At 51.2% G+C, this 14,306-nt stretch overlaps 2 protein-coding genes across 7 annotated transcripts; one reads left to right on the top strand and one right to left on the bottom strand.

Moving 5' to 3' along the window:
• Positions 1-119: 119 nt before the first annotated feature.
• On the bottom strand, positions 120-11,457 carry PROSER3 (proline and serine rich 3). Of its 6 annotated transcripts, none has more exons than XM_019749957.3 (11): positions 10,598-11,160; positions 9,758-9,839; positions 9,259-9,461; positions 8,294-8,421; positions 8,081-8,190; positions 7,345-7,427; positions 7,111-7,250; positions 4,876-5,048; positions 3,856-4,759; positions 3,685-3,766; positions 120-1,350 (listed from the first exon to the last, which is right to left on the bottom strand). In XM_019749957.3, the coding sequence occupies exons 3-11, from the start codon at positions 9,411-9,413 to the stop codon at positions 1,323-1,325; spliced, it is 1,803 nt and encodes a 600-aa protein (XP_019605516.2). In that variant the 5' UTR covers positions 9,414-9,461; positions 9,758-9,839; positions 10,598-11,160; the 3' UTR covers positions 120-1,322. The 6 variants fall into 6 exon arrangements, with proteins under 6 accessions (XP_019605516.2, XP_019605511.2, XP_019605515.2 ...); XM_019749952.3 differs by lacking the exons at positions 120-1,350; positions 10,598-11,160 and adding exons at positions 1,854-3,527; positions 11,334-11,457; XM_019749956.3 differs by lacking the exon at positions 120-1,350 and adding an exon at positions 1,854-3,527 and having other exon boundaries at positions 8,081-8,187.
• A 95-nt stretch (positions 11,458-11,552) lies between these two features.
• HSPB6 (heat shock protein family B (small) member 6) lies at positions 11,553-14,285 on the top strand. The gene is made up of 3 exons (XM_019749961.2): positions 11,553-12,074; positions 13,012-13,134; positions 13,236-14,285. The coding sequence occupies exons 1-3, from the start codon at positions 11,877-11,879 to the stop codon at positions 13,404-13,406; spliced, it is 492 nt and encodes a 163-aa protein (XP_019605520.2). The 5' UTR covers positions 11,553-11,876; the 3' UTR covers positions 13,407-14,285.
• Positions 14,286-14,306: the final 21 nt, after the last annotated feature.

Genomic DNA, 14,306 nt, shown 5'->3' on the forward strand with positions numbered 1-14,306 from the left:
CATTGGCTTCAGCTTACGTCCCATCCCTGGCTCGGTCTCTTCGGTCCCGCCCCGAGAAGTTTGACAGCGCCGCGCCCATGACTGCTTTTCATTGGCTGTTATTCCCCTCCTGAGACACACTCCCAGTTTCTTTATGATTTGCTTCTAACACTTCTAACGCTAAGCAATAGGCCCTCCCCATAGTATTCTCAGTGACCGCTCCTTTAACCGCTCATAATTGGATCCTCCCATGGGCCCAGGGCTTTTCTGCATCCCCAAGCAGCTTTTCAGCGTCTCAATCCTCTAGCCCCACCTTGTCAGTCCTGATCCTGCCCCTGCCCACAGAAAACTGACATTTCGTCCATGGACAGTTTCCACTGGCTCAGATGCCCTGCCTGGAACATAACTCTAGGCACTCTGCAACTTGGTCTTGGGATATTTTCCTTGTCTTCTCTACTGTCTATTATAGGCCGGTCCCCCAGCCTTGACTCCTTGCCTCCCATAAGGCCAATCTTAATCATTCCCATCGCTGACTGAGCCAGGCTCAGAAAACATTGTGTAACAACCACCTTTCCAAGAGGACTCTCCCATTGGTCATGCCCTCAACAAGGCTCTCACCTTAGAAAGCACATCCTTGATCCAGCCATCCATTCATTCAAAAATTCTGATCACTTAATTTGTGGATACATCAGTAACCAAAATAGGTGAAATATACACTACCCACATGGAACTCAAAAGCTAGTAGGAGAAGACAATGAACAAAATAAATACTTAAAAATATAGAAGGTGATTAAGTTCTATGGATAAAAATTAAGCAGAGATTAGGGAAAAGGAATGCTGGGGGTCAATTTACAATTACTTATTTCAATTTCTTGAACTTGCATACCTCACTCCCAACATAGATATTTCCTACATGGTGTTCCCTCTCCCTCTACCTGGAGCATCCCTTCCCCCCCCCCTTCAAGCTCTGTGGTGGCTACAAATTCTTTGACACTCCTCTCATGAAAAGGTGGAGTCGATGTCCCCTCCCCTTTGAATCTGGGCAGGACTGTGACAACATCAACCAATAGATAATAGTGGAATGGATACCATATGATTTCCAAGGCTGGGTAATAAAAGGCAATGCAGCTTCCTTCTTGCCCACCGGAATGACTAGCTCTAAGAGTTGTTGAGGCATCATGTAAGAAATGTAACTATGCTGAGGCAGTCATGCTGTGAGAAAGCCCAAGCCACATGAAAATCATGTGTAGGCACTGCAGTCCATAGTTCCAGCTTGTCATCTGAGCCCGGATGCCAGACTTGTGTGTGAAGAAGCCCCAGAGAGTCCATGTCCAGCTGCCGAGTCACCTTTGAGTCTTCCCAGTTGAATCCCTAGACACCATGAATCAAAAACAAATTGTCCCCAACTGTGTCCTGTCCAAATTTTTGACTCACACACTCCATACGCATAATAAAATTATTGTTTTATGCCACTGAGTTTTGGGGGTGGATTATAATCCAGCAATTGTAATTGGGATGGCTCTTTGTCAACTAGTTAACTCCTATCTGTCTCAGTTTATCAGCACTGCACTCTAACCAACTGAATTAACTGGCTACCCCATTTACCTGTCTCAGTTTAAATGTAACTTTCTCAGGAATCCTTTTAGGCCCTACTCACTCCTAAATTAGGTCAGGTTCTTGTACTGTAAGCATCTTTTATTTCTCTTTATAACTAAACAGCTATTTCCTTCTTGGTGGTTTCGTTTAAATGTATGGTTTGTTCAAAAAGGCTGAAAACAAATATTTACCATGTCTGTGACATACAGAAGCTACTTTTTACAGAAATCTATTCCATCCTCCTGTTTTTATAAATACAGACATCAAAATAATCCTGATTATATATTCTCCAACATTTTATTATGAAAAGTTTCTAACACACAGCAAAGTGGAACAATTTACAGTGAATATCCATATATCCACCACTTAGATCTTGCTTACCATTAACACTTTACTGTATTTGCTTTATCTCACATCCACCTACTACTCTAGTCATCCATTAACCTAATTTTTGGATACATTTCAAAGTAAATTACAGACACTGGTATACTGTCCCCTAAATACTTTTGAATGCATATTTTTAACTAGAATTCAACATTTTTCTTTTGAGATAAGCTTTATGTACAATGAAATTCACAAATTTCACTGAATTTTGACAAGTGCACACACTTGTATAACCCAAATCCCTACCCAGCATGGCAACTGAACTTTTTATATGGCAGCCCAAGGCTCCAAAGCCAGAGAGAAAGAGAAAGAGGGAGAAAGGGAGAGAAGGAGAGAGAGAGGGAGAGGGAGAGAGAGAAAGAGGTGGAAACTGTATCATCTTTTCTAATCAGTTTAGACATTTGAAGCAGTATCACTTCCTCTGCAATTCTCTCTGTGGAGGCAGTCACAAAGTTCTACCCAGCTTCAAGGAGAAGAAACATAGATTCTGCTTTTTGATGGGAAATGTTTCAAAGAACTTGCGGACAAAACAATAGGTTAATAGTCCAGACAGGTGATGACAACTTAGACTAGGGTGAGGGCAGTGGAAGGGGAAGAAGGCGTTAAATTCTGGATAGATTTTAAAGGTAGAGATGATAGGACTTGCTGGTCAAATGACTGTGGGTGTGAGGAAAAGAGAGGAGTCAAGAACAACTATGAGTCTTTTGAACTGAGCAGGTAGAAGGATTAAGCTGAGGAAAGCTTGGGAGGAGCAGGTTTAGGGGGAAGACTGGGAGCTCAGGTTAAGACACGTGGCAGCTTGAGACATTTCTTAGACCTTTAAGTGGCGGTAGTGAGCAGATAGCAGGCTATAAGAGCTCGAGGTTCAGTGGCCAGGTCTAGGCTGAAGATAGAAATTTGGGAACTAACAGAACAGAGATGGGATTTAGAGCCATGAAACTAGACAACAGCTCCTAGGAATGCGTATAGATAGAGAAGTCAAGGCCAGAGCCCTAGGACACACCAAAGTGACAGGCTGGTGAAGAGGAGGGTGGGGTGCTGGAAATAGGGTAAGGAAATGCTTCAAAGAGGGAGGGATCAATGTACCAAAGCAGGATGTGGACTGAGGACTAACCATTGTCCAACACTCTGATGACCCCATTAGCTACATGCCCAGAGGGCAGTCCCTTCTGACTCTGAGATAGGAGGATCTATCCCTGAGTTAAGGTGAGGCCCAGTTTTGCCTGAAGTCTTACACGGAACCCCTCTCCAAGAAGATGAAACCAGAGGACATTTTACATCAACAGTTAGGAAGTACGGTGGGGGAAGGGGGCAGCTATTTCCCTAAATTAGCATGACTCTTGGCTTTTCCAGAACAACTCCTTTCTCAGAGAAAACCAGTAACCTGAAAACAATATTTCATTGGGAAAAACAGAATTTGTATAATTCAAAGTCGTCTGGCCTCAAGTGAGGCTCCTTCCCTCCTCAGCCTCATTCTTGGAGACCTGGGGGTCAACCAGGCTGGAGGAGACCAAGACCCTGGGTCTTCAGTGTGGCCCAGCAGGAGGGATAATTGGGCTTCCACCTTCCTGGAAAAAAGCCAGGTAGTAGAGGCTCAGGTATGTGCTCAGGGTCGGGATCTGGGGTTGTGGATGGTTCTGGGAAAGGGGCTCAAGAGAGGTGGGCACCCAATGGGGATCTCAGACGATTCAGGGGCCCATTGTCATAAATCATGGAGATAGTCACCTTTTCTGCCGCCGCAGCTCCACCCTCTGAGCCCTTAACAACTGCAGTACAGGGTCCTCCTGGAACTCGCTGCCGTCGGAGTCTGGAGGAAAAAGAGCGAGCTCCAGGGGGCCTGACTCGTAGGGTGTCTGACCGCCATCCAGATCAGGGCAGCCACGCATATCAGCTCACCTTCAGCAGCCTGCAGAAGTCGAGCGGCCTGGGAAAGCAGGTCCTCTGCCGGGTGGTGGTCAGCAGGGGGCGGGGGCGTGACCACAGCCTCTAGAGACCCTGCCTTGAATGCAGGGGGCGGGGCCTTGACGCTTATGGACACCTCCTCAACTGGAGGGGGTGGGACCTTGGGTTGAGGGTGCCTGACTACAGCTGAGGGATTGTCTTTGTCCTTGCAAAGCACTGGCCTCGCTGCGGGAGGCGTGGCCTTGGCGTTCCGAGACTTGGCCTTAGACCCACCCGGCCGGGTCTCCGCCTGCGGAAACTCTGAATTAGAGAGAGGGGGCCTGACCTCTGAGAGAGAGGGAGTAATATTGGTTTGGGGGTGTGTGGCCTTGACTTCTGAAGATTCAGGCTGCAGTGGAGGCTGGCCCTCGAGGAGAGGGGGCATGTCCTCCAGGCAGTCCGGGAATAGGCGAGCTGTCACTACCTGGCCCAGGGCGCCTCGGAGCTGCGGGCCAGGCCCCTCTTCAACTGCTCGCCCAGCAGGCTCCTGGCACCGGGCTCTACCCTTCCGAAGCTTAGGGCTCTGTCTCTCAGTCTGAGTGGGGTTGCTTGGTGTAGGGGTGGGCAGGCCCTGGGGGGCGGTAGGGTGCACAGTAGAGGTCGGGGGCACGTGGGGAACGGCCCCAAGAGATACCCAGGGACCCAACTGAGGGGCCCAGAAAAACCCATGGGGGCTGGAGCCCCAAAAGATGTGTGGAGAGAACCCTGGGGGAATAGGAGGCGTCTCTACATGGATGGCTTCCGGGGGAACAGGCCGGGCCACACTGCCCCAAAGTGGAACACAGTTAGGCTGTGTTCCCAGGGAACCAAAGGTCTCTGCAGGGGCAGGAGAGGTTGGCAGACAGACGGGGACAGGGACCTGAGAGGGAGAGAAAGGGAAGAGTGTCTTCAGTCCCACCAGCCTACCCCTTCCTTCCTCTAACTTCCCTTAGGATACCTCCTCAGCCCCTCAGACTCCTCCCTCCCCCGGCTCACCTGAGTGGTGAGGGCAGGGGTCCCCCGCAGCATCCAAGTTCTGTCACCCTGACCTTGAGCCTGTTCAATTTTCCGCCGCTGCCGCCACTGGTACAGAATGTCATCCTCTGGCCGCAGGGGTGCCAGGGAGGAGACTGGAGTTGGAGCTGGGATGGCGGCTGGTGCTGGAGTTGCTTTGGGGTAAGTAAAGGGAAGAGAGAGAGGTAAGATAGAAGCACAGGTGATGAGCAACCCAGTGACAGCCTGTGCACACACCCTTTGACTGTACCAGAAGCCTATTCAGACAGGCTCTCCAGATAATGTCCCAACTCCTCTCTGGAGTGGGAAGTGGGAAGGGGCAGAGACAGAGGAGAGAGAGGATTCATGGGCTTCTCAACCTGTCATCATTCAATTCTTCCTTCATTAACAAATATTTATTGAGCTCTTACTATTGAGCCAGGCACTGCTCTGGCTCAATACAGCAGTGACTAAGGGAGGGCCACTGGCTGTCCCCAGTCCAGTGGAGCAAAAGGACATCTTTCCCATCATCCAGAGCATTATTTAATCAGTCATGATCAGTAGGGCTACTGTTGTCTCTCAGAAGCCCTACCATCTGATGCTGGACAGAGAAGGGGAGGCATCATCTTAGGTCTCTCCCCTCTATATCCCCCAAACAGATGTGTGGGACAATCCTGTGATTCTACTTTAAACCTGGCCACTTCCCTCTACTCTGCTCCTCAGGCTCTGGCCCAAGCCAAACTTCCAGTGTTTCTCACTGTGAGTTGATAGCTGCCAGAGGGAGTCTGTTAACACTCAAGGAAGATCATGTCCCCTCCCTGCTCAGAACCCTCCCATGGCTCCCCAGTACTAAGATAATGACCAAATGCCTCACCATGCCTACATGGCCCAATGTAATCTGACCCCTGCCAATCTCTCCCATCTTATCCCACACTACTCGCACCCCTAGCTCTTGCCTTTTCTAGTCCACTGTCTGCACCATGCTCCCTCCCACCTCAGATCCTTTGTACATGCTAGAGGGCTCTGTCCCCACTTTCATCATTCAGGTCTCCACTGAGATAGCACTTCTTCAGGGAAGGCCCTCTCTGACTTCCTAGCATCACTGTCCTCTCCTGCATGACCCTCCTTTCTGCTTACTTTCACATTTGTTTGTGGGGTTATATAGTTCTCTGTTCCACACTCACTATGATTTGAGGGCCCTGAAGGTATGACTATGTATGGTTGGTTCACGGTGGAATCCCTAATCCTGCTCATAGGGCCCCATACACAGTAGGACTCAATGTTTGTTCGATGAATGAATGGATAAATTTAGTGTACAAAACAACTCATGAAGTAGATACTAGTTTTATCCCCATTTTACAGATGAGAAAACTGAGGTTCAGGAACAAGAGGTGAAACTTAGAGGGAAGAATCAGACAGACAAGTGCTTGAGCAGGATCACACAACATGCACGAACAGCTCTATTTACTTGTGCTTGTCTGTCCCCACTTACGGGAGCCGAGACATACAGAGCACCTGTCCTGTGCACCATTGCATCCCAGGATCTGGGCATAGTCAAAGTAACAACAATGATGGCAGTAATAGTAACACAGGTCCTTAATCTCATCTCTGAAAATCCTGAGGGCAGAAATTTGAATGTTCAACAGTTTGCTTATTTTAGCAAAGTTGCGTGGTATATACAGTATAAACAGGGGTTTGGGGCAGTACACCAGACTCAAACACATTCATATTTGGTGGAACAATACGCAATTGCCAACATTCAACCATTTTTTACTTACAAAGGCAAAAATTTCATATGGTTCGATGTAATATATCCACAGCAAAAAGTATGAATAGTTGCCCTAAATGAGATAAAGCTAGATAGACAGGTAGAATAGATAGATAGATACATTATAAATATAATTATAAATATCCTTATTGTTGAGGTCAGATTTTGCTGTCAAACCAGGTGTGGTACCAAATTTGCAAAAAGCTTTCTGATTTTAGAGCTTTGTGTTCAGAATGGCAGACAGGATAGAGAAAACCGGTCATAGGAATGGTAGCCACTGTTAACAGAGCTGTGCTTAGTACTCCATGTATTCACCAACGCCTTTAATCCACACAACACCCACAGCAGAGCACTACGATTATTATGCCTGCTTTAAAGTTGGGGAAACAAGGAGGGCCCAGAGAGGCCCAAGGTCACATAGCTGGGATTCCCACCCAGACTGCTCTCAATCCTTGCCTCCCAGAACTTACCATGTGCCTTGGGGTCAGAACCCTCGCAGGATTCAGGGGTGAAGGTCATGGAGAAGGGAGAGGGGCCATCAGAGCTGACAGGGAATGAGGAGCTGCTGGCATCGCTGGGACTGCGGGAGGAGGAGGAGATGGAGGCCTTGCTGTAGGGAGAAGGCAGAAGTGAGACAACAGGAGTCTCCAGGGCTGGGCCTGGCGCTGTAAGAGTGGGGAAGATGATGGGGATGGGAGAGGCACCTGCGTTTCAGCAGCCTGGCAGCTCTGCTTTGCAGGCTCAGTGTCTCCAGGTCCAGCAGGGATGAGTTCCATGTGTTGAGGTTCTATGAGGTGAGAGGGTCAGAGGTCAGCTCTCATCCCAAAGGCTGCTGGGAAAATGGCTCTAGATAGAGGACCTGGAGTGCAAATCTGCACTCTACCTGGTACCCTCACATTCTGGCTTAGAAGTTGCTCCTCCTCCTAAGGGAAGAATGACTTAGTTTCCTCTGTGGATCCACCACCCCTCAGTGCAATCATTGTTGTGGGAGAAGGGCTGACCCTACTTTCCTGACCAGGCCTGACTAATCATAACATTCTGTCCTCTGGATCACAGTTATTATGAGCGAATGAGAGTAAGCCCTGGGGCTCTGGATGGAGCTATTGGAAAAGCCTCCTCTTTCATGTGCATTAACTAAATAAATTAGAAACCTAGAGCTACCAGGGCCATCTTAGTTACTTTGAAGGGAAAGCCTGCCTGAGACTAAGCCCAGCAAACAGGTACAGAGAGCCAAGAGTCAAGTTCCTCCTAATAGTGTTCAAATGCCGATTCAACCATGCCTGAAAGCATCTACTTTTGGATTTTATTTTTTTACTGCATTAGCAAACAAATCCTCCTTTTTTTGTTTAAGCTTCCTTGAATTGGGGATTGACTCTAATTCTATCCCGGCTGGTACTGTCAGTTCATGTATCAAGAGGAAGGAGTGGATGGGGATGTCACCTGCTTTATTTCTTGAAGGGGGGCCATAGCCTTAGCCTGCGATGCATGGGCCACCTTGGCAAGAGTCGAGATTGCTGCGTTGGGTCTTTCTTCTTGGTCACTGGCTCCTGCTGAGAAGCCCCAATTGATTTAGGAGGGCCAGGAGGCGTGGCTGCTGAGGACATTGATCAGGAAATGTTTTACGCCAGGAGTGGATGGGACTAAAGCAGGTACCTGCTGCAAGTTGACTGCTAGGGTCTAGAGATTCAGGCCGCAGCCACCAAAAGTCAGCTGGGGTTGGGCCTGCAGGCTGGCGTTCCTCTCGGCTTGTGGGCTGAGCCTGGCGGAACCGGTTGATGTACCTGTGGGCATAAGAGAATGGGAGGTGGGTGGGGTGAGGAGAATCAAATTATAACAATAATAATCACAATAGCCAATGTTTTTTGAGCACCATCGCAGCACCTGGTAGTTGTCCCTCAATATCCATTCTCTTTTCTTACATAGTAATGCAATATTATGTAAGACTAGTACTGGGCACATAGCCACTCTTCTATAGATACATTTACCAGGTGCCCTTGCAGCTTTATGGCCATGTAACTAGGTTCTTGACTAACAGGGTATGAAGGAAAGTGATTCTGGAAAGTGGATGTGGTTGGGAGACATTCTGGTCCATGAAGGAAAGGGCAACAGCCTAGGGGTTGGGAGGACATGATAGAAGGAAACTGTCTCTGACATCTCAACTGGGGGCTGCCACATCAGCCCTCGTTACTTCTGCCTGGACTATTAGGTAAGGGAGAAATAAATACTATCTTGTTTAAGCCACAATTAATTTGGGACTCTTTGTTACAGCAGCTGAACTCATGTCCTACAAATCCAAGTGCTCGCTAGGCCTTGTTATAGATGCCTTACAGATAGTAAGTAACTAACTCATTGGAAGCTTAAAACAGCCCTAGGGAATATGTATTGTTAATATCTCCAATTTACAGATGAAGGAACTGAGGCCAAGATCATACAGAGAGTAAATGACAGAGCTGGGATTTGAACCCAGGCAGCCTAGCTCCAGAAATCTTAACACATATGAAGTATGGTCTTTAAAGAGCTGCATAAACAGCTCTGGCTGTGATGATTATTATGGAATGCCTCCCACCCCCCACCTTGCCCCCGCAACATTTCTTTCCTCCAGGGTTGCTGGTACTTACTTGGCTACCACAGAGTCACTATTATCAATCAGAGTGAATGGTGTGGAAGCAACCATCTGTTCCTCACTGGTCCTGGGTGGGGAAGGGGTCCCTGAACTGGATGGCCAGGACTCCTCTAACAGCTCAGGGGAGTTGAGACCTGTGGTCAGAGCCATGGGAGCTTCTGGGATCCTGGATCCCTGGGACCTGGATGGGCTCAGAGTCTAAGATCGGGGAGGTAGAGAGAAAAAAAAGTAAGGCCTGGGGTCATCCCTGTAGGGAAACAGACATACATGAAGTCTCGGTCCAGAGGGGAGGAAATACATCTCACAATGGTAACTCGAGTAAATGAGGCTGTGGTAGGGGATCCAGGTGGTAAAGGACTAGATAAGGCCATGGGGAGGGGAGAAGGGACTCTTACTCTCTCACCCCCATCTCTTATCGCATGTCTCCCTTCCCTCCAGTCCTCACTCTCCTGCTACTGGGAAGGCACACAGCACTCTCTGTGGAGTGTCCTCACCTTGGCATGCCAGGTCTGGCTTCAGATGGCCAGTAGTAGCTTCGACCCAGGGGAGCATTCCCAAAGGGGCTATCTTGGCAGGCTGCAAGGGGAGAGTGGGGTTGGTAGGCAGAGCATGGTCACTGCAGCCCTGGTTGGGGGGGGGGGGGTCAGGGGAGGAGATAGCATCAGGGTGGGAGGGTAGAAAGAGGAGGGCAGAACTAGACTATAATTCCACATGGATTCCTGGAAGAGATAGACTATAATTCTCATGAAGCATCACTGCACATTCAATTTATTGATACTGGAGGCACATTCCCACCAGCCCTTGGAGCATTCTCAAAAGAGAAAAACATAGGAATTGCTTAAAATACAGATGTATGGTCCTCACCCCAGACCAAAAGAATCAGAATTATCTGGAAGGGGGGTTAGGCATCTGTATCTTTTTCGCAGCGACCCAGGTGATTTTGAAGTGAAGCTCGGGTTAAGAACCACTGCTAAACCCTATCACGGTACATTTCCCATAAATTCTTGGGACACTGTCTAAGAAGAAAAGGGTAGATGGACTATAGCCCCCATCAGTCTCTGGGTTCCGCCTAAGCAAGAAACGTCAAAAACAAAACACCTGGAGGTCTGGGGACAATTTCAAAATTAAGAAACTTAATTTCGACGACGCCCCTGGACACCCTTAGAAGAAAAAAAGCCCCTGGGGCCTCTAAGAGAGCGGAACGTAAGACGCATGGGCCCCCCGGGATGGTGAAGTCCAAGGCTGGAGCTGCCAAAGGCTGTGGAGCATCTTGGGAGATGTAGTTCCATGCAGCTGAAAACGAGACTCCGGACTCTAGGCTATGTTGCTCTCACCCTTGGTCCTTCGCAGACCTCCTGTGGTCCTCGGGAAACGGATCGGCCTCACCTGCGGTTCATCCCGCAGCTACCTCGGCGTTTCTGCCTGCTCAGCTACTTCACCGGACTGACTCAGCACACATCTTTGTCGCTTAGCAATGCCCTATCAGCCCCGTCCCTCTCTGGGAGTGCCCGCGCGGGAAGAGAGCGACCTCAAAGGCGACCAATGATAGAGAGGAAAATAAAAGTAATTGGAAAGTGGCTAAAGAGGGGAGTCTCACAACTGGCTGTAATGTCGGCCTGACTGAGAGAACGTGTTTGATTGGACAGCGTAGGTGCAGCAGTAATTGGCAAGCCTCTGGACCAATGGAAAGGATGTAAGACTGGGCTCAAGGTTAGCAAGGGGTTCTAAAGCACACTCTCTTTCCTGCAGTCGTCTTCCAACCACGCCCCCTCCTGCTGCAGAAATCTCGTCCAGACTCCATTCTAACTACTGTCTTTCCCGTTGTGGGGGCTATCAGGGAGACTGTCCCCTCTCTAACGGACGTCCCTGCATCAGTCGGACCTGAGGCCGGTCCCACCCGGTCACCTAACCATTTCCGTCTTGCTGCAGGAGCAGCTGGTTGCACCAAGTGCCAGGCCTGGGCTCCTGGCCGAGGTAGAGGGATCAAAACGAGCTATTTCGGGCCAGGCGCGCGGCCCCCCGGGGGCCAGCCTGGACTGTTCTTGCCCACGCCCCCTGGCTGCTGCTCACCTGGCAGACCCCGCTACCCTGCACATCCGAGACTGAGTCAGAGGCACAGAATTAGGTCCAGCTTGCTGGGGGCTGGGCTGAGATGGGAGTAGAGTCTGTTCTGTCTCCTCCTGACAGCCTGGCCCGTCTACCGCATTCTCTGTACCCAGAATTCTGTTCCTAAGACCGCCATCTGCGTCATCCCCAGAGCTGCCTGCGGGGCGGGGGTGGAGTAAAGGGACTGGGAGCTCTGAGGAGGGCTTCTCAGGCCCTGGGGCCCAAACGCCACGCTGTGCTCCCCACCCCGGCAAGGCTCCGCCTTCTCAGCCTTAGTTTCCCCTTCGAGAAATTGGGGGATCTTGATACGTCTCTGGCATCCAGCAGGCGCTTACTAAATGGTCAAGTCATTGTTTGGCTTTCTAAATAAGGCTCTATTAGTGGCTGGGTCTGGCCGCGGTCCCAGTGTCCCCGGGCGGCCCGCCTAGGGGCGGACACAGGGCGTACTATAAAGCAGCAGCGGCTCACTCTGGGGCACTGCGGAGCCTAGGGTGGAGGAAGAACAGAATGGAGATCCCCGTGCCTGTGCAGCCGTCTTGGCTGCGCCGCGCCTCGGCCCCGTTGCCTGGGCTCTCGGCGCCCGGGCGCCTCTTCGATCAGCGCTTCGGCGAGGGGCTGCTGGAGGCCGAGCTCGCTTCGCTCTGCCCCGCCGCGCTGGCGCCCTACTATCTGCGCGCACCCAGCGTGGCGCTGCCTGCCGCCCAGGTGCCAGGCCTGGGGAGGGGCGGTAACCCGACCACTTCCAAGGCTCAGGGTCCTGGTAACTCTGAGGGAGGGTGAGGGAATGTCCCTTGACTTTGAACAGGGTGGAGAGTCCAGTCACTCAGAGGGGCTTCCGGAGTTCCCCGAGTAGGGAATCTCACAGGCCGGATTATTGAAGGGGGTCGGGGATCCCCGTTGATCGGAGGAGGGTCTCAGCTCTGAGGGGACTGATAGGGTGGGGGCGGTCACTCTGAGGGGTGTCTTCATGATTCTGATGAGGTTAGTGACCCAAGGAATCTGTAGGAAAAAGGGGAGTCCAATTATAGTGAAGGGCGTGGGGGCTCTCAGTGACTCCTGCGGGGAGGGGATGTTTTGTTATTCTTGGGGAAGAGAGAGTGGAGACTGTATGGGGTGACCCTATGTATCCTGGAGAGGCAGAGGGGAGGAAGGGTCCTGTGTCTTGAGAAAGGGGGGAGGGGGTCTGGCCAGTCTGAAAAGTTGGGGAGGAGTACTAGTAACTGCTGAGGACGCAGGCGGTCCCGTGACTTGAGTGGGAGGTTAGAACGAGGACTCTGGAGACCAGTAAGAGACATCTTGGCGATTTCTGGAGGTGGGGGTTGGCAGTGTGGGCCCCAGGAGGACACGCTATGGGGTCGTCGACACTGGAGAGGGGGAGGATCTCACCCTGTGAGGGCGAAGGTACCTTACCCGGCAGGGGAAGGAGGCCTCATCACTGTGTGAGAGGGGGATTCCCAGTAATTAAAGGAGGACAGATGAGACCAGTTATTCCTGATGAAGAGGTCCTCGGTGTGTACGAGTAGGAAAGGGATCTCCTCAGTTTCGGAGGCCAGGGTCAGCTGCGGCACCGGAACCGACGGGGGAGGGGCCTGGCTGGGTCCCGGGAGCCTCGACCAGCCGATGACAATCAGGGTCTACGCAGGTGCCGACAGACCCTGGGCAGTTCTCGGTGATGCTGGATGTGAAGCACTTCTCGCCGGAGGAAATCGCTGTCAAGGTTGTTGGCGAACACGTGGAGGTGCACGCACGCCACGAAGAGCGCCCGGTGAGGCCATTGGGGGAGGGCCAGAACCAGGGGTGGGATCAGCTGGCCGACGGTGGGGGCAGAGAGGCAAGGGCCGGTGGCTCAAGCCTCTCGCCTTCCAGGATGAGCACGGATTCGTCGCACGCGAGTTCCACCGCCGCTACCGCTTGCCGCCTGGTGTGGACCCTGCCTCAGTGACGTCTGCGCTGTCCCCTGAGGGCGTCCTATCCATCCAGGCTGCACCTGCGCCAGCCCAGGCTCCACTGCCGCCATCAGCAGCTACTGCCAAGTAGAGGTCTGGGCTGGCCTGAACCCCGGGAGTCACCTCAGACCCCTCTTTTAAAGCTGATGTAACTCTGCCCAGCCAGATGTCATGAGCGTGCCAAGAACACCTGCTCACCCAATCTGGGATCCTGCCATTACCCTTCGAACCTAGACTCAGCCCAGATAACCTAAACCTTTCCACTGACTCTCCTGCTCTCATACTCCCTCAGCTTTCAACACCCCCACACCTCCCTAGTTTCTAGACCTTACAAACACAATCCCTCAGCCTAGTCTCACATCCCCACTGACCCCACTTTCTTGGCATATAAGCCCACTCAAAACTCCCTCCTATTTCCTTCTGACTCCTCTACAAACACATCTCTACTCTGACACCATATTATGGTGTAGACAGCCCTGTCCCCACCCTAGGACAGTCAAGCATAATCCCCTGCACCCCTCAAATGTCCCAGACTGCACAGACCTCCCATCCCAGACCATCCAGGCCTGGTCCTCCACCTCATTCCAACCAGACACTCCACTCCCTGCCACCGTCCCCCAACCCACCTTCAGACTCTAGAATCCCTTTTCTGACCCCCACCCATGGACACCTATTCTAGGCCAATTAGGACCCTCAACCTCCAAATGCAGACACCCTGCCCATCTCGCTAGATTCTGCACAATATCCTAGCTCCCATTAGCAACTCTACCCAGAACCTCCCCAGTCAGTCTTGACCTTCAACTCTCTAACTACAGGCCGTCTACCTTCCAGACCCCTCTCATTACACAAGAACCAGCCAAGCAGCCACTTTCTTTGATTCCCGCAATCTTTCTCCCTCCTTGAATTCCCTGCTGCCCCATCCCCTCACTCCTACCTAGACCCACTCCCCCAATAAATGTGCTAGAGCTGTGCTGACTGCTTTATGTCTGGG

This window comes from Rhinolophus sinicus, chromosome 8 (genome assembly GCF_057876585.1).
Source record: "Rhinolophus sinicus isolate RSI-liver-muscle chromosome 8, RSI-T2T, whole genome shotgun sequence".
NCBI lineage: Eukaryota > Metazoa > Chordata > Mammalia > Chiroptera > Rhinolophidae > Rhinolophus > Rhinolophus sinicus.